Source organism: Cololabis saira, chromosome 16 (genome assembly GCF_033807715.1).
Source record: "Cololabis saira isolate AMF1-May2022 chromosome 16, fColSai1.1, whole genome shotgun sequence".
Taxonomy (NCBI): domain Eukaryota; kingdom Metazoa; phylum Chordata; class Actinopteri; order Beloniformes; family Belonidae; genus Cololabis; species Cololabis saira.
The window spans coordinates 17,427,204-17,445,695 of record NC_084602.1 but is presented as its reverse complement, the minus strand read 5'-3'; the positions used below and the strand labels follow the sequence as shown (position 1 = coordinate 17,445,695).

At 41.2% G+C, this 18,492-nt stretch overlaps 1 protein-coding gene across 1 annotated transcript; it reads right to left on the bottom strand.

Moving 5' to 3' along the window:
- Positions 1-6,246: 6,246 nt before the first annotated feature.
- On the bottom strand, positions 6,247-15,411 carry kcnk17 (potassium channel, subfamily K, member 17). Its single transcript, XM_061743712.1, has 5 exons — positions 15,101-15,411; positions 9,914-10,028; positions 7,619-7,785; positions 7,357-7,525; positions 6,247-7,260 (listed from the first exon to the last, which is right to left on the bottom strand). The coding sequence occupies exons 1-5, from the start codon at positions 15,314-15,316 to the stop codon at positions 7,013-7,015; spliced, it is 915 nt and encodes a 304-aa protein (XP_061599696.1). The 5' UTR covers positions 15,317-15,411; the 3' UTR covers positions 6,247-7,012.
- Between the last annotated feature and the right edge of the window lie 3,081 nt (positions 15,412-18,492).

Below are 18,492 nucleotides of genomic sequence, written 5' to 3'. Positions count from 1 at the left end.
AGACAACCAAATATTGCTTTCAAACACAAAGAAAATATTCTTCATAAAATGTCCCTCAAACCATTTTCTGATGCATTCTTTTTGACATATAACAACTTGAATAATGTTAAACAGTAAACCAAATGAACAGTCAGCAGATGTTCCCTGTCTGAGTTGAAAGTGGACTATTTTGGTTGCAGAGTGGGATTGGGCTTGAAATAGACGATAGGTCGAGGTCCCATATGGTCTCAGTACTGTGGGGCCCATATGGGATCCAAGTGGGCTAAATCGGCATGGAAAAATGTTATGACGAGCCCCTGTTGATCCAGTTAACCTGTTAATGCCACCTAAAAACAGGCTGGGACCCGTTCAGAGTCCATATGGGCAAACAGAGCCAGGACCTGCATGGAACATGTGGACAAACCCACTTAAGAGCCATATTTGCTGCCCACTTTTAACCCCTGTAGGGCCCACATGTAAATGCTGGCTGGATCTCTATTGACTGTGTCTTTAAAGAGGACCAGACGTCAACTAAAAAGGAGCCAACATGATGAAATCTGGAAGAACTTGCTTTTATGTCTCCAGCATTTGGAACTAAACAGGATCCACATTCACTGGCAAATGTTTTAATCTTAAAGTTTGAATTAAACAGTGGAGTATTTTTGTGTTATTCATGCATGCGACAGGATAAAGTTATGCAACTTCAAGCTTTGACTAGACCGTACATTTGGGCTGCATGGGGCGGGGGCAGCTAGGTCAGTAGCCCTCGGTGGTGCTGTTGAGATGGGGCCGGGACGGGGTTGGGGTCCTGGGGTCCTGGGGTCTCATACTGTAGGTCCTGCTGAACCTGGCTGTGGTCCCCCACCCCCCAGCTGGAGGCTACGATACTGTATACATATGCAGTATAAGCATCTCAAAACTCACCTCTTCAGAACAGTTTTTAATGCGTGGTTTGTTTCTTATCCATTATCTTATCTTTTATCTCTTATTTTTTTTATCCTGTAGTCTTTAATTAAAATTTTCTTGATCTTTATGTTTTATCTTTGTGTCTTTTAAAAGCGCTCTATAAATAAAATTGATTATATATATATATATATATATATATATATATATATATATATATATATATATATATATATATATATATATATATATATATATATATATCTGTAGTGTATGTATCTGTATATTTGGATGTATAACATTCATGCATGCTTATTGAGAACTGAACAATATCTTTTTTTCTTTTTACCACAACTTATATGTACATGTACTAGTTGACTGCATGTTTATGACTTTATATTGTATGTTTACGTATGTATGAACCGTCAACATACTTGTATGTATAGTAATTGATATGTAGCAGTGCTGAATAATATATTGTGGTCAACTGTATCAAATGCAGCACTGAGATCCAGTAAAACTAAAAATGAGATTTTTTCATTGTTTGTATTCAAGCATATGTCATTAAACACTGTGGTGCTGCCCAAAGCATGGCTGGGAGACATCATAGCAGTTGTTTTGTGTTACAAAAACTAAAACCTTTTGCATGAAGCCATTGTTCTCTAAGAAGGTTTGACCAAACTTTTTAACTCCGGTGGTTCCCTTTCTTTATCCTCAAGCGATGTGCATGTTTTCAATGAAGCGCTCAGTGAAGAAAAAACAAGTCATAAAAGTTTCTGTAATCAACTTAAGTAGTTTGTGTTTGTCTATGGCTGTGACGTAAATGAAGATCAGATCATAACTTACAACAAATTAGTTCGGAAAACCAGTTAATTCCATAGGCTTCACCGTCCTCTTCTTCCCACGGTACAACAGATGCAAAGCTTTCAGCTGTCAGGTGATTTCTCTTTTCTTTGAGGTCGCTTTGGTCAACAAAAAATTCTCCAGAGGAAACACTGTGTTGTTGTAAGATCGTATCGTGTGCTGCAGTTAGGCCTGCACACGGTCATATGGAAGGCACACCTACGTACTTAACACATTTTTGATACCGTTTAAATTGTGTGCGACATGTTTTTTGTCGTGAAAGACAAAACCCACATGATGGAAAGCTTTCTTACTCTGGAAATCCATGCCATGTGTGAAATATATATCTGTATGGAAATTGGCATGCAAAAGTCTGACTTTAGTCTTCTGTCAGAAAGACTGCAGCTACTTTATTGAGTCCACACTTTAAGAACAGTGTACAGGATCGGTTGCATCAGGTTGTGGTTTTTTTGGCATACAAGCACAACAGACACAGGTTGACAACATGGATTGGTGCTCGCGCCACTAACTCATGAGCACCCGTCCGTGAGACTCACACTGCAACCACTTCTCCTCGGGGACCCCTGGGTCTCTCCGGCATTCATCTGCTTCCTCCGATGGCAATAAAGCAGGGAAGTTTGCACACCATGTTTTCATGCCATGCAAATCAATCACTCTTGCAGAACGGTGTTTTGATAAGATCTGTGTCATTTGCTTCAGCTGAGAGGTGCATTCTGCACGTGTCCCTCTGTTCTGTCCCTCTGTGAACATCACACATGCTGGAGCTGCCGATCCGGCAGGCGCACGTCCTCTCACAAATACTCAGTCGTCACTGAGCCGTGGTCAGACAGGTATGTGGCGGTTTGTTGGAGAACACTTTGCAGTCCTGTCACTTTCACTCAATTTCCCCTCCAATATTTCCACTAACCCTCAAGAAAGAAGCTTTACTGGCTTCATCTGCTGCTTGGAATTTTGCTCCTCCACTGAAACGTTTCTCCTGTTTTTCCACCACCTTGATCCATCTTTTCTTGCCGTCTATGTGCCCGACACGTTCTCAGTTTCCACTCCTGCGGTTTGCCGTCTGTCTTTGACATCCAGATCACTTCAGTGTTTCCTGACTCTGTGATAAATGAACCTCGAGAGGTTCTTGCACCTCTGACTGCTTCTGTGTGCACACAAAGACAGACATACTGTGATCCTGTACACTTATTTAATGAATCAAAAACTACAAAAACGTCCACTGGACATAAACTACTTCATTGCTGAAGAATGTGTCTGAGTGTGTTTACAAGAAATTTCATTAGTGTTCGGATGTATTTATTGTGCTATTGTGATTACAGCTGTTTGGTCACATCAGTCTGGACTTTGCCCTCCGTTGATATGGTAACACCATCTAGTGGTGGCAGAGATTCTTGCGGTACAAAGTTGCACATATGAGTAGATTATTTTAAATAAAAGAAGATTGTTTTTCTTACAAAAGAGATAGATAGATGGATAGATATAAAGAGAGAGAGAGAGAGAGAGAGAGAGAGAGAGAGAGAGAGTGAGAGAGAAAGAAAGAGAGAGAGAGATGTAAATAAATGACGAAAAAATTAATCATTTGGATTGATCTGGTTTGTTGTCAGCTCTCCACAATATTCCCTGTTTGCTGTTTAACATTTATAGATACAATCATTTTTTTCCTGTGTGTTAATTTAAACCTGATACAGTTAAATTTTAAGTGAGTCTACGTTATTTTTAAATGAATAAATGAAGAAAGTCTTAAGCATTAGAAGACATATATTTCACGCACGCACGCACACACGCGCACGCACGCACGCACGCACGCACGCACGCACGCACGCACGCACGCACGCACGCACGCACGCACGCACGCACGCACACACACACACACACACACACACACACACACACACACACACACACACACACACACACACACACACACACACACACACACACACACACACACACCGTGTATAGCTCTTGAGGCTTTAGTGGTGCTAATTTTAGCCTGGTTATTAATTCATCGAAGCATGTTCAGCTCAGACCTCAATATCATGTGACATGACTCAAGAAGCAGTGATATAGTCTGCAGTAAAGAAACTACGACGAGTACATTATAAAAATGATTCAATAAAAACAACAACAACAACAACATTCAGTTTGAGTTATTAGGGTGTCATTTATTAATTATACAGTAAGTATATCACCACCATTATTGTTCTCCATTGTTCTTGTAGTTTGTTGTGCTGGTCTGCCCCCTCCTTTTCTCTTCTGTACATGTTTGCAGGCCAGAGCTTCAGGAGCTGCATGCTGACCTGCAGTCCCCCCCTCTGATCATCCCACTGCTTGCTTCCACCTGTCTGTGTGGAAGTGTCTGTTGGATACCTGCTGACATCCTGACCCTCTGACCAGGGGCGAGGCTTCAGGGGGGGCTGGGGGGGCGGTACTCCCCCGGCCCAATGGGGCCCCGGCCGCAGGCCCCGCGGCCCTTCAAGTTTTTTTATTTTGTGGCACCACTTGGTTCAAAATTTCCCAAAAACTTCCCAAACTAGACGCATATTTTGTTTGCCCTAATCCTCCTCCTGTGGGAGATGAAGCTGACGTTTTTAGCAGCGATTCATCCCCGGACGAGTTCGTGGAGCGCAAGGCTCGCCGAGTACCTTCAAGTAAAGGTGAGGAGGCCACAATACTTCAAATTGAAATTGAACTTGTATTGTCATTGTATGTCATTAGTTGAAGTGTATGTCAGACTTGGCATTGGCTGTCAATCAACTGTCAATCATTCATACTAGAAATAAATATTAATTTATTCAAACTTTCCTGAGGTGGTACACAAACATTCACCCGCTTCAGAGTTGTCATGGATGCGAAATCAAACTATTTACACCAAACCGTTTCTTTGAACCAGGATGTGATGTTTATTTCTGCTCTGAAGTTGGACATTTTGACACAAGAGTCAATGTAGATTGATACACTTTTACAGCCAGCCTCTAGCGGTGAGTCAAGGAACGGCAGCTAATTTTAGATCATCATGAGCCTCAACTAGGAAGTTAGATGGTTGTTAGATGGAGGGTTGCTAACCCTAATGTTGCTCTGCCGACACGCTACTGCCACGGGGGAGAGACCTGCTGCTGAGTTAGTGTCGTAACGCTTTTTTAAAAGTCTTCTAGTTAGTCACACTGTGCTAGCTTTGATTAAAAAAAAATCTAAATATGTAACAAGAGCACCATCGTCTTTCTTGGGTTTTGATTTGCAATACTCTAGTGGTGAATTGACACCACAGATAATACTGGGAAGAATCAGAGAGGTTCTCGCAGGAAGAAATGGACTACAAGAAAGTAGAAAAGATGAGTTAGATGAGTTGTGAATATATTTAATTTTCATTAACTTACATTACTTAAATTGTTGTTCCCAGCAACCCGAAATGACAAGATTTAACATATAATATTGTTTTAATGCACATTTAAAAAAAGTGATTTTAAACTAAAAACTTCAGCCCCTTGGTGATTCATTAAAGTACTTATACTATGTAAAACAAATCATTTATTTATTAGACACCATGTTCTACTTTGAAAGCACAAAACATGATTCACTCACATGTATATTGTTTTAAATGCACATTTACACAGTTGAGAGTACAGACATTTCCCCTCACAACCTTCCTGGTCACCAGGAGTTTGTTTACTCCACCTTAATGAGACACAAACTATGGCTTCAGGACTTTGGTAGACCCTCTACTTAACTGTCAGAATATAATTAATGCTATCCGCTCCTCTACCTTATGAAGCCCAAAGTGTCATGAAGGGTGAAGTGACCCGCATTTAATATTCTATCTTCTTGTTTACTCAGCGAGCTGTTGCTTTAAGGAAATTCTTCCCTTCTGAGAACTGAATACATTTACACGACGAGTCTTCACCCCTGCTAACAGGACTCATTCTGTTCTCATTACACAAACAAGATAGCGCATGTTGGGTTCTCCTCCGCATTAAAAGAATTCTGCATCTCAGAAAGTTGTTGTATAATTAAAACTTGGTGGGGGTGGCAGTGCTCTTGAATTTTGCATGCCAGGAGCATGCCTCATGTGTAAGCACGCAGCCTTTGTGTATTATATATATATATATATATATATATATATATATATATATATATATATATATATATATATATATATATATATATATATATATATATATATATATATATATATATATATATATATACATACACATACATACATACATACATACATACATACATACATACACACACACACACACACACACACACACACACACACTAGTTAACATTTTAATTGGATATTGTCCAACATTTTTGCATGTAAGTGTGTTGATCCACTTCAAATGTTGACTACTGAACTTTTTTCAAAGTTCACACAATACCACCTCTGGCCACCAGGAGGCAGCATACCACAAGAACGTCAGCCCCAGACATAAGAAACGACAACTTGCACCCCTAGTGGGACAAAGTGGTACTGCAATATGTGCCAGCTAAAAAAAATCACAGCATAAACTACATGCCTCCATGTGGTCAGAAGTGGTATTACTTCATAGAGTCCCTGATGAAATGTCTGTCACATGTTTTGGTCAAAGTACCACAAGGAGGCAGTATAACAGCTACCCTTCAACATGTCTTCACAGCTCTGGTCACAGTAGCTGGTTTTAAGGGGTGGAGTCAGCTACTTGATTTGACTCCATCCTTGTGCTCCGTGAGTCTTGCATCTTTTAAAGAAGGTATTAGAGCTTTACTTACGCTGCTTAGAGGAAGTGTCAATGCTCCATGTTGTGTAGTAGGACAGAGACGAGAAGGCTGGATGATGCTACTGGGATTTGGGTCAAAATAATTAACTGGGAGCTGTTTACAGGTCTGTTAATAGCAGTGGGTTTTGGGGGTGGGTGGGGGCGGGGGTTCAGTCAGACATTGTAGCCCAGACCGATCTGGGTCTGTGGGGTCACAGCGCCCTTTTCACTGTTTTCAATGTGGAATCTTGACTTATTATCAAGATTCCACATTAGATGCATCATGTTTTGAATTAAAAACCTGAAAACAAACTACATCCTCTAACTGCCCTGCTTTGAAGCGAATCAGATAACCTTTCCTCGGTCACGTATCAACTAACACTTCATGATTTGCTCATAATATTTACAATATCTAAACACACATTTTTTTCACGGCCTGCAATGATATCTGTACTTTCCAAATTCTAATAAGAGAGCTAATGATTTCTAGGCTGCTTCTCTGAAACTTTCCCCTTCTTGGTTGATTACTGAGTCTCTGGAGGCTTCTTGAGGCCATCTACATCCTCGACCTGAGTTTCAGGGTTGTTGTCGTTCCCACTGCCAGACTCTTCCTGGGGCTCATGACACCACCGCTGTCTGAAGTGGGTGTTGAGTCGCTCCAGGATGTCTATTGAGTGGTTGATGACCAGCGCGAGCCAGGCCAGGCCGAAGAAGATCCAGGAGGCCATGAGCACGCTGTACCAGTCTGGGTAACTTCTGTCGGGATTGTTGTCTGGGAGGCACGACAAATTATGTTTTTTATAAAATTAAAGTCATTTAAATAAATATGATCTTAAGCAGGTTTATTTAGGTGACTGCTGTGCTTCACCTGCCACAAAATCTCCAAAGCCAATGGTGCTGAGGGTGATGAAGCAGTAGTAGATGGCCTGGGAGTAGGTCCAGCCCTCGTGCAGCTGGAACACGATCATGGGCACGACAAAGAAGAGAACGGCTCCGCAGATGTAGGAAATCAGATGGACAAAAAAGCGTGTACATTTCTAGAGTGGGACGTTGGAGGGAGAAGTGAAGTTAGTCACGTTGGACTCAAAGACACTGAGATACTTGGAACCGGTCAGAGGCAGCGTGCTTACCTTGCGGCCGGTCTTCTCTTGCAGGAAGTCAGAGATGTTTCTCTCAATAGCAAGCATGTACTTCCCCACTCTGTTGAGCACCACCACATTCAGCGGTATACCAAACAGAGCGAAGAACACGCAGAAGATCTGACCAGCAGTCGAACTGGGACTCATGTTACCGTAACCTGCAGACATATAAACCCTTAGTATGTTCAGACCCCATCGACTGTGAGGTGCTTCACTTTGAGATGCAAATCTGTCCAGAGGACGCGGATGACTCCAGGGTTGTCCTGGAGGACAAATCCATGTATCAGACGATCATTGGAGTCCAAGCAGATCTGCAGCAACAGCAGCTCATGACAGACGACCTGGGCACGACGGAAGATTTAACTCTTCCCTCATTCCCAGGTCAACACTGGTCAACGCTGGTGACGTCGCTAAAATGTTACAATGACCAAATGATTTTCTTGAAATTTGAACCTGTATATAACAAAATGCTGGAAACAAAATCTTTAGGGGCCAGAGCAGGTTTTGTGGAGGAATTTACTGGAACTTACTCACCCTTTTTTACGCAACTGTGACTTTACGTAACGCAGAAAATGTAGTTGAGATGTGTTTATGAAGGACTTTGATTTGAGACCACCACCTTTAACTCCTCAACAGCACCTCTTCCTGGCCAGCTTGCTTCAAATGTGATACAAGCCCAGGAAAGTCCAGTTATTCACATCTGTAAGTACTGACCTGTGAAATTGTCATTTTAGCTAACGTCTACAAATGAAGCTCTGGACTGGTTCAAGATGAAAGAACATCCACGGTTTGTACCTGAAGGACATTTGTATTGTGGATGGATTGGAATGGAATGGATTGTATTGATTGGGAGAACCAGGTTTAATTGGGTTTGGGGCATTACATCCTGATACGGTACCAGCTGGAGACCAGGGGAACCCAGAGTTCCAGGTCTTCTCTTCCTGTGCTGTCATTCTTCTGCCTGTTCAGTCTTAATTACTTCATTTGAACTTCACAGCTACTTGATCAAATTTAGTCACCTCAAGCCTTCGTTTACGGTTCACCAATCAAACATCCATATCGTTTTAATGTTATTTTATTACCTTAGAGACTTCAGTTAGTGAAGTGGTTTATTTTTATTTCTTTAGTTCATAACAATTGTAGTTATGAGTTATATTTCTTGATTTAATCAAGTTTAAATAAAAAAAAACTATTTCTATGAGTATTTAACATATTTTTGACACTGGAGTCCACACCAAAGCTAAAAATAGAATGGTTAGCTGAGTAAAATGTTTGGTTTATTTAATGATTTAATTGTTTCAGTAGATTTTTTCGCCCATTCTTTAACTGAATTCAACTCATCTTTTGCTTCTGATCTGATTATGAACAGATTTGATGTGATAATTTTTCATGCCTCTAGAATAGATTATGGTGCAACGTCTGTTTTGGTGTTCATCATATGCGTTATTTTATTTGTTGAGGATAAAGATAAAGGTGTAAATCAGTAAACCAGATTGGGTCAAAAGTTCAAAGATAACTCTGACCACAATAAACCACTGTATTGGTTATTTATCTGGTCATTTACCCTTGAGTCATTTGAATTTATGTCAGGACCATAGTACCATAATAGTCAGCGTGTGACATAATTGAAATATTATTGTGTTTACTCCTAAAAGGAATTCATATACACACACACACACTGTTTGTAAGTTACTATTAATATTTTTTGTTATACGTTTTGATTTAAATGTGAGCCTTCAAGTCTCTAAGTTTCTGTCTCTTAAGTTTCTTTTAAAGCCACAGTATTTCTTTTTCTTTTATCAGTCATTTATTTGAACCCTGACTAGTCTATGCTCTCAACTGAACAAGTTGATCCCAGTGACTGAACATGATGCGAGAACGCCCCCCTCCACTAACCTTTTCCTTTGGATGCAAGCATGCCACAATGATTGCTGTGCCCTCTGGTGAGACAAAGTGGTATTACATGGCTCTTTTGTCAATGTGTATAATGTTTAGATTTGTTTTTTTCTTTTCTTTTTTTTTTGTGACATACTCACACTAATTTGTTTTATTTTGAAGTGTTTTAAAGAGAGATTCTTATAGCTTGCTGCTTAAAATCAGTCTTGGCGCATATTATATTTTGAGTTCCTCTCATAAAATACTGTACAAATGAGGTGATAGAAATGTAGCCAAACAAACTAAACATAATCTGAGTAAGGCGCCTGTGTGTTGAGATAAGAGTTTTTCCTTATCAAACCATGGGTACACTGTTTCAGAAGTGTGCTTCTTCATGTGTCCTTGTCTGACCTATAGTTGTGACCACCGTTGCAGCAAACACAGCAGAGCTGGTGAATTTCCAGAAGCCCTCCGTGGTATAGTTGCCTTTTAAACTTAATCCTGCCTTTGATGCAGCTTGAACCATCTGAAAAAAGAAAGAACAAACAATCTTTACAGTGTTATCTCTCTGGACTTGGATCAGATCAGACTTTATAAATCCCTCTCAACTCCTGTACATCATGACCCACATCCTCCGGGTTGTTGACGCCTCGAAGCGCTGCTGATGAAGAAATGGCAGCTGTCAGCATGACACAGAGAAATATCCGTTCAGAGTTCAGCCTTGCGCTACTTTAAAATTTTTGTCTTCATTAATGGTAATGTGGCCATTTCTGACCCCAGGCGGGTGTTTTTACAGCCGCTCAGGCGACAGCTTGGATTGATTTTAACATTGTGCAAATCAAAGCAGTTTCCCATCTTCTGGCCAAACATTCAACTGGTTACTGCTTTTGTTCAATATTTAACACTCTGTAATAATAATGAGGATTTTTTGTGCCAAAATTAAATAAATAAATAAATACATCATTAATTAATTAAAATGGGAATGAAATATATCATTAATTAATTAAATGTAATTAATTAAAATTAGAATTAAATATGTAATTAATTAATTAAAATACAATTCATTTTAAGTAAAAAAAATATATTTATTATTTCAGCATTTAATTAATTAATGACACATTTAATTAATGATTTCATGTTGTGTGTGAATCATGAAATGTAAAACTGCATTTAATTAATTACATATTTAATTCTATTTTTAATTAATTAATGACACATTTAATTAATTAATGATATATTTCATTCCCATTTTAATTAATTAATTATGTATTTATTTATTTAATTTTGGCACAAAAAATCCTCCATAGTAATATACTGTGCATTGTGTGATATTTTAGATTGGATTGGATTTCATTGATCGAATAAATCTGATGAGTATCAAAGGAGAAGGTGCAGAACTTTGCTGCCTTCTAACACCGTCCAGGCCTGACGCACGTAGGCAAAGCAGATCACCAAGTGCTGAAGGCTGGACAGGCTATTTGCATAGAAGGAGTTGCGTCTTTCTCAGATTCGGACAAAACAGTCAAAACAGTCACCAGGGTTCAAGGTTGTTGTTGAACTTTTCATTCTGGCCCCAGCAGCCGTGTGGACTTGATGCCAGGTTGGACACTTGACTGGCAGTGTTACAATGGGGCGTGAGGAGGACATAATGCTGTAGACCCAGGTGCAGGTGTAACAAACAATATAATACTTTATTTAAAAAATGACAGAACTAAACACACACACAAAGAAAACGTGTTTAAAATAAAAAACATGAAGTAACCAGGAATAAAACAGGACACAAAGGAATAAAGAAAACAAGACTAGGAGAACCAAGAAAACCTCAAGAAAAGAAGTCCAAGACCATAAATGCAGGTCATTTAAAGGTTCAAAGGTGCAGTCCTGTCACAGCTGAACTTTTATCCTACAGCTATTGATTACTAGAGCACTTGTGAGGAAGAAAGAAACGGCTAAACTCAATTGGACAACCCAGAATCAACATAAGTTGGAAACATCAATTTTTGCATTTCCGACAGGCAAACCATTTTAAAAATGGCTTTTACCATTCAATAACGATGCTCCTCTGGCATTGAGGACACCTGTGACGAAGAGCTTGGGGTGTCATTCTGATCCAGTCTTCCTGAAAACACGTCTTAAGGTGTTCAACAGTGCAGGTTACTTTGTTGATGTCACACTTTAAAATGCTCCAACAGTCAGGACTTCAGACAGACCCGGCTGCCATCCTACGCCCTTGGACGTCCCTGGAACAGATGTGGTCTTGTGGTTCCTGTAGTTTCTTGTGCTGGCCCCCCCTTCTCCTCCCTTTTCTCTCTTTTGTACATGTTGCAGTATCCTTTGCCGGACACCGGAACCTGCAGCGTGGGAGTGAGAGGGGCAGGGTAACGGCCCGGGCAGGCGGGGGAGAAGGTTCGTCCCTCAAGACTCCTCTCCCTGGCCCTGCCCCTTCTCAAACCTTTCCCCGACCCTGCACCCCAACCTGGGACTTGATGATTGGGCCGGAGCTTCGGGAGCTGCATGCTGGCCTGCGGTCCCCACCCCTGGTCATCCCGTTGCTGCTTCCACCTGCCTGATGTGCTGTTCCCGTCCCTGACCCACCAGTCTGGCCATCGGCAGGAGGGTCCCCCCTTACGAGCCTGGTCCTTTCTTCCCTCCTAAAGGGGAGTTTTTCCTTGCCACTGTTTGGCTTAAGGCTTTTCTCCCACTAGGGGAGTTTTTACCTGCCATTGTTTATGTAATAACTGCTCGGGGGTCATGTTCTGGGTATGGGTCTCTGGAAAGCGTCTAGAGACAACTTTTGTTGTATTAGACACTATATAAATAAAATTGAATTGAAGCGAGGAAGTGTTGCTGTGAAAACCACAGCGTATTTCTGTCTGGGATGACACTGATACAACTCCGTACCAACACAAAGCCGGTTCCTCTTTGCTGTGAGATGGTCCATCACAGATTCCTGCGAGCGCAGAGACGCAACTCTCCACAAGCATGAAATCAAAGCGAGGGTCCGGAGACCTCCGGAGACCTGGTAGCGCACCATAATGGATTGCGCGTTTTATTGGGCGACGTTCTCACTCCGTTTGTCATTTGCATTTCAAATTCCAGATACATATTTGTATCAACAGCAAACAATCCCAAACCTGTACTTGTGCACATTAAAACATCCGGCAAAAGGGTCCCATATGGTTTCACTGTAGGGTCCAAATAGACCAGATATAGGCTCATAGGGAGTATTACTGGGCAATGAGAAGGGAACATTATGTGGGTTTATTTTTAGCAATATAAGCTGATCCGGTAAACCAGCTGGGTGACACCTCAGAATCAGGCAGGTCCCACTCAACGTCCATATGGACAAACTTGTGGGATCGCCATTGAACTTTGGGTCAGTCCCACCTTTAACCTGTACGGGGTCCTTATATAAATGCTGCTGTTCACTAAACTGAACAGAGTGCACTCAATAATAATAACAACAACAACAACAACAACACCCATAAATGCAGGGCTAAAAAAACTAAAAAGACAGAAAACACAAAGACTGTCAGTTTTGTATTTGATGGCAATCCAGTGAAGAAAAACTAGTACAGAAGTAAAACCAGCAATACCATGTCTTGTTCTGGTAATACGAGTCTGTGTGATACCAAAGAACAAAGATCTGCAATCATTCATCCTTGACAAGATTCTAGTCTAGTCATGTGACTGCCAGACAGGACGGTTTCCAGTTCAGCAAAACCCCCAACATGAAGAATCTGTAATCTGTTTCTGCCGATTTACCGAAGACAGTTGCTGTCCAGTTTTCTACCTGAAGGTGGTGTGGGAAGGGAAGTAACTGGGACTTGTGAGGAGTGTATATCATGAAAATATAAAAAAAAAATCATTTCTGCTAAATAAGAGTACCGTAGTCTCTGTTTGATAAAATAATTAAAATAGCATATTTGCCACGGTTCATTAATGTGAAATGGTCACTGAAGACAGTCTGAGTTTGGCCCCGAGTCCTGGCTGGAATATATCTGATGACATGAATGTCTAGAGACAGAAAAGCTGTTGAAAGATATTGTTGCAGTATTTTGTACAGAAGCAGGGGCTTTTGAATTGCTCCGAGATGATTCTAGTACGATTAATCCGGATCGATCTCTTTGACTAGCGCTTGTACTGTTGTTTGTTTAATACAGGACACAACAGCACCATTGACGAGGCTGCTGACTGATTACTAAATGTAGTAAAAAGCAGGAAGGAAGGAAGGAAGGAAGGAAAGAAAGCAGGAAGGAAGGCAGACGCTGGTCTGCTTTCCATCCCCCGGACCGGACTGAAGACGTTTGGGGACAGAGCCTTCAGTGTTGCTGCCCCCACCCTTTGGAACTCTCTCCCTGCTGTAATCCGTGACTCCCCTTCTCTGGACAGTTTCAAAACACAACTCAAAACCCACCTTTTCACCCTGGCTTTTCCACATTAGTGCCCATCCACCCCCTGTTGTTTTGTCCCGATGGTTTTTTGTTTTGTTTGTTCTTCCTTGGTTTTCCTTTTTCAAGGCATGCCTTGAAAAGGCCTATGATCTGTAAAGCGACCTTGGGTTCTTTGAAAGGCGCTATATAAATGCAAGTTATTATTATTATTATTATTATGTGCAAGAATGATAATCAGGCGGGTGTTGAATGAGAAGATTTCTCAGTAGTTTGGGACTTCAAATACTTAAAAATCTCAGAACAGCAAGAGACCAGAGGAGCGCTGGTGGATATTTGATGGTGTGCATTATGGTTGAAGTAAACACATACAACTACTTTGATACAGTGTCCGTCTCGGGAGTCCTCTCCCAGACAACAAATACATTTGGGCCTAATCTGGATTTTGTTTGACTCACAGTTACGCAACAGGGCAGTGTTTCATGGGCCAGATGTGTCCCAGAGTTCACAGACTGGAGCAAACTTCTGGAGCAAATTTCGATCACTGGTTGCCTTTTGTGTTTGTTGTCGTTATTTTTCCTTGAAGTGCTTTATGAATGAAACTTGCTTGACTTGGTTTTTGTGATCAGAGACAGATTTCATAAGCCAGGATATGTTAGGAGCTATGCATGCCCCAAAAGCCCAAAGGAAATTAAGAACCGGGCCATATCAACACCAACATGTTTTCCAGTTTAGGCAGTCACGTACAACTTTAGTTGATGGTGTCGGTCAAAACCAAACGTGGGCCAAAGAAAACTGCAGATATATGAACCAAGATTAGGCCAGCGGTTCTTTTTTCTCACTTCTGATGGCCATGATTGACTAAAGACTAAAAAAAGACTTTTGGATCACGAAAGAAGGTAGCTGAAGCTAAATAGTTGGCTTTTTCAAATTTTAAACGTATTATATAAGATATTTCTGTCCATCAACAGAAGAGAGAGATCAGGCCTCTTTAAGTCCAGTCCTCAAGAGCCAGGGTCCTGCATGCTTCCCAGCTCTAACACACCTGATTCCAATGGACTGACCACCATCAGCTTGTTACCAGTCATTTGAATTAATCAGTGGTTATTGGTGTTGATGACCAGTCAAGTCAGTTATGACATGTGAGATTCATTGGTGGGTTCTATACAGGGATATTACCCCCCCCCCCCCAGGTAATGTGCCTTACCTGAGCCACATCCTGCAGGCCTTCCTGGTTCAGACAGGTGTATGTTTTGAACAGCCTCTGTTTGTTATTCAGTATCTGACTGATGTCCGTCCGTGATAGCTCGCCTTCCAGCTTCCAGAAAATCACGCCACCGATCAGCACGTAGGCCACGTAAACCACGCCGAGCATGAGGATGGACGGCATCCGCGCCAAATTTAACACTTCTTTTATTTCCATCTTCTCCTGATCTGCAGCTTCAGAGCGAGGTCAGCTTCTCCAGTCTCAGCTTCTGCAGTCAGGTGTTGAGAGGAGTCAGGGTTTCCCTGCTGGGCTTCTCATTTCAGACTGCAAGCAAATGAGCCTCCTCTTGTACTGCTGCTAAAATAATTACAACGACAGGACATGCAAATCCAGAGGACCAGAATAAGGTGAAGGAGAGACTCGTGGCAAGGTGGGGATGTAAGGGAGGACTGTAGGTGTATACAACCCCAGACCACATGGTTGGGATGATATGGAAAATAAGAAAGAGACACTTACTTATCACCAAGGCCCAACTTCCAGCTACCATATAGTGATGCATTGGCAGTGTTTAGGGGAAATGGTATTTGAAAATACAATTCACAGGAGGAACATGTCAGTACTTGCCTCAAGACTCCTCCATCGTGAGCATGTCCATCCGAGAGGTGGAGGATCCGGCAGGGCTGAGACGAGAATACTCATTAGCTGTCCTCCAACGTTAGCATGACCTCATTTTTTTCATGCTTCCCACCAGCTATTTAACAGCCATTTCCAACCTGTCTGACTCCCCAATGATTATAGGTGGAGATTTTAAAATGGGTCTTAATCCAGCACTGGATAAATCCAACAACCACAGTGAAACGTAACTACCAATCTTCAGAAATGATTAAACAGTTCATGGCAGACTGTGGTGTTGGAGATGGTTGGAGGTTAAAACATCCCGAAGACAAATAATTATTTTATCTCTCTCAAGTTCATCAATCCTATTCACGTATCGACTATTACCGTATTAGTAATGCCATTATCTCCAAATTGATTGACTAAATGTATCCTATCAGGTGTTTTAACACAAGGAGCCATCTAAAACATGCAGGGCTGCAGCTTCATAGGACCAGTGTTGCAGAGTCCTGCATGAATCTAACAGAGCTCCATAAAGCGCTCCAACTAATAACAAATCACCAGGGGCCTCATGTACAAAGAGTGCGTGAATTTCAACGTAAATCCGTGTGGGGAATATTTGAGTACGCAAAAAAAAAAATTCAGATGTTCAAAACTGTGCGTACGCCCAAATCCATCCATCCATTATCTATACCCACTTTATCCCTTGCGGGGTCACGGGGGTCTGCTGGAGCCTATCCCAGCTCATTTCAGGTGAGAGGCAGGGGTTACACCCTGGACAGGTCACCAGTCCATCACAGGATATAAACACACAAACCATGCTCACACCTACGGGCAATTTAGAATCACCAATTAACCTAATATGCATGTTTTTGGAGGAAGCCGGAGTACCCGGAGAAAAACCCACGCAGGCACGGGTAGAACATGCAAACTCCACACAGAAAGGCCCCTGCCGGGCCTGGGAGTCGAACCGGGGACCTTCTTGCTGTGAGGCAACAGTGCTAACCACTAAGCCCCCGTGCTGCACATTTATTTGATCATCATGGGGAGCCATCTCTTCCCTCAAGTAGATCCATTTGAATATGGTAATCAAAATAATGAAATACTGCTCATGCTAACAAGGAATTTGAAAAAACAAGTGGGAAAAAAAAAGAAAATCGGCCATGACACTGCTGTCAAAAGTTGAGGCCTGGAAAAATTATTTATTTGGGGGCATTTCTTCCGATTTAAGCTGTAAAAGAAAACAGAGTAACGCGCGGTGGTTGTGTTGACCACATTGCATTATGGGTTACGTTGTTCTTTGCTTTGTGTTACGTTCAAAGGCAAATTTATTTATATAGCACATTTCACACGACAAGCATGGACTCAATGTGCTCAAATACATAAACAACCAAAATTACAGGGTTACAATAACAGAAACAGACAAAAGGATGGCAAGAAAAAAATAAAAAACAACAATAATTCCATTAAAACAAAAGTGCTATCACTCAGCCAATCATTTAGGGTTTGGTCAAACGCCTGTGTAAAAAGGTACGTTTTTAGTCTGCTTCAGTGAAGAGTTGTGGGTTTATTATGTTATATGTTGTATTATCGTAAGGGTTCGTGAATGTTTATGGGCAGCGTTAGTGCATCATTACACTCTTTTTCTTGTTTGTATTTTAAGAACCGACACCAATAACCTACATTGGTGGGACGAAAAACAGCTCTTCGTTCTGTTTTATTGTCACGCATATTATATACCAACGGAGCCATCACCTTACAGTCCCTCCACTACAACCAGCCTTATTTATTCCTCCTGCAATATCTTATGTTACACTATTATCTGGTCTTGTCAAGATTGTAGCAGGCCCCAAATGCAGGACTAAAGAATTACAACAAAAAGCATAAATGAGACAGAATCAGGAACAACAGAACCACAGTAAAACAAAAAAAAAGTACATACCAGCTGGGAGGAAGGGAAAGACAAGACAAGATGTACTCACAGGACTGATGAGACACAGGTGCAAACAATCAGGGCAGATGGGAACAAGGGAAGTCAAGACGGAATTTAAACACAAGGACACAGGTTTTCAAAATAAAACAGGAACAGATAGAAACTAAAAACCATGACAGCAACTGACACTGCATCCCTCTCACTCAATACAGAGTTAATTGGCCTTTACTACAACCCAATTTTAAAAACAACAGAAGGAACCTTAAAGAAACCTATTGGCAGGATTGCCACAGTAAAGATGACCATGGTAAATTACCTTTTCTCAATGATCCCCATCAAGCCTCCACCCTACCGGTTCAAGTCTCTAGACTCAAGGATCTTACACCTTTATTAGAAAAACAAAAAGGCTAGAGGTAAATTATACACACTAATATATAAACTAAATTAAAAGGCGGTCTGGAGGCCCCAAACTTCCTTCATTACTTTCTTGCAAATAAATTCCAATATGTTTAAAAATGGATAAAACCATATCCAATAATTAGATAGATTGATAGAATTAAAAGTTATTTTATAATAAAAATCAGTACATCCGATTTGTCATTTATAAGCCGTTCTATTACCGGCCATCCCTGCTTCAAAAACCCAATAATAGCTACAACGTTGACAGCCTGGTGGCACTTTTACTGAATAGTCAATGCCACAGTTTCACCTAAGAAACGCCCCTCGTGTTATGACTCATCCAGTTGAAGAGTCTCTGCCTGCACTCTGCTGCAGGCAAGCTCCACTCCTGATCCCCCTGAGTGCTCTGGGAGAAGTGTGTGGGGTCATTGATAAGCTGAGTCAG

Bases quoted from the DNA above. Each gene is read 5' to 3' on its own strand.
- kcnk17 (XM_061743712.1), bottom strand. From the start codon at position 15,316: ATGGAAATAAAAGAAGTGTTAAATTTGGCGCGGATGCCGTCCATCCTC. The intron at 7,786-9,913 runs GTCAGACAAGGA...ATATGTCTGCAG, and splicing joins AACGGTGGTCACAACTATAG to GTTACGGTAACATGAGTCCC. The intron at 7,526-7,618 runs GTAAGCACGCTG...GTCCCACTCTAG, and splicing joins AAGAGAAGACCGGCCGCAAG to AAATGTACACGCTTTTTTGT.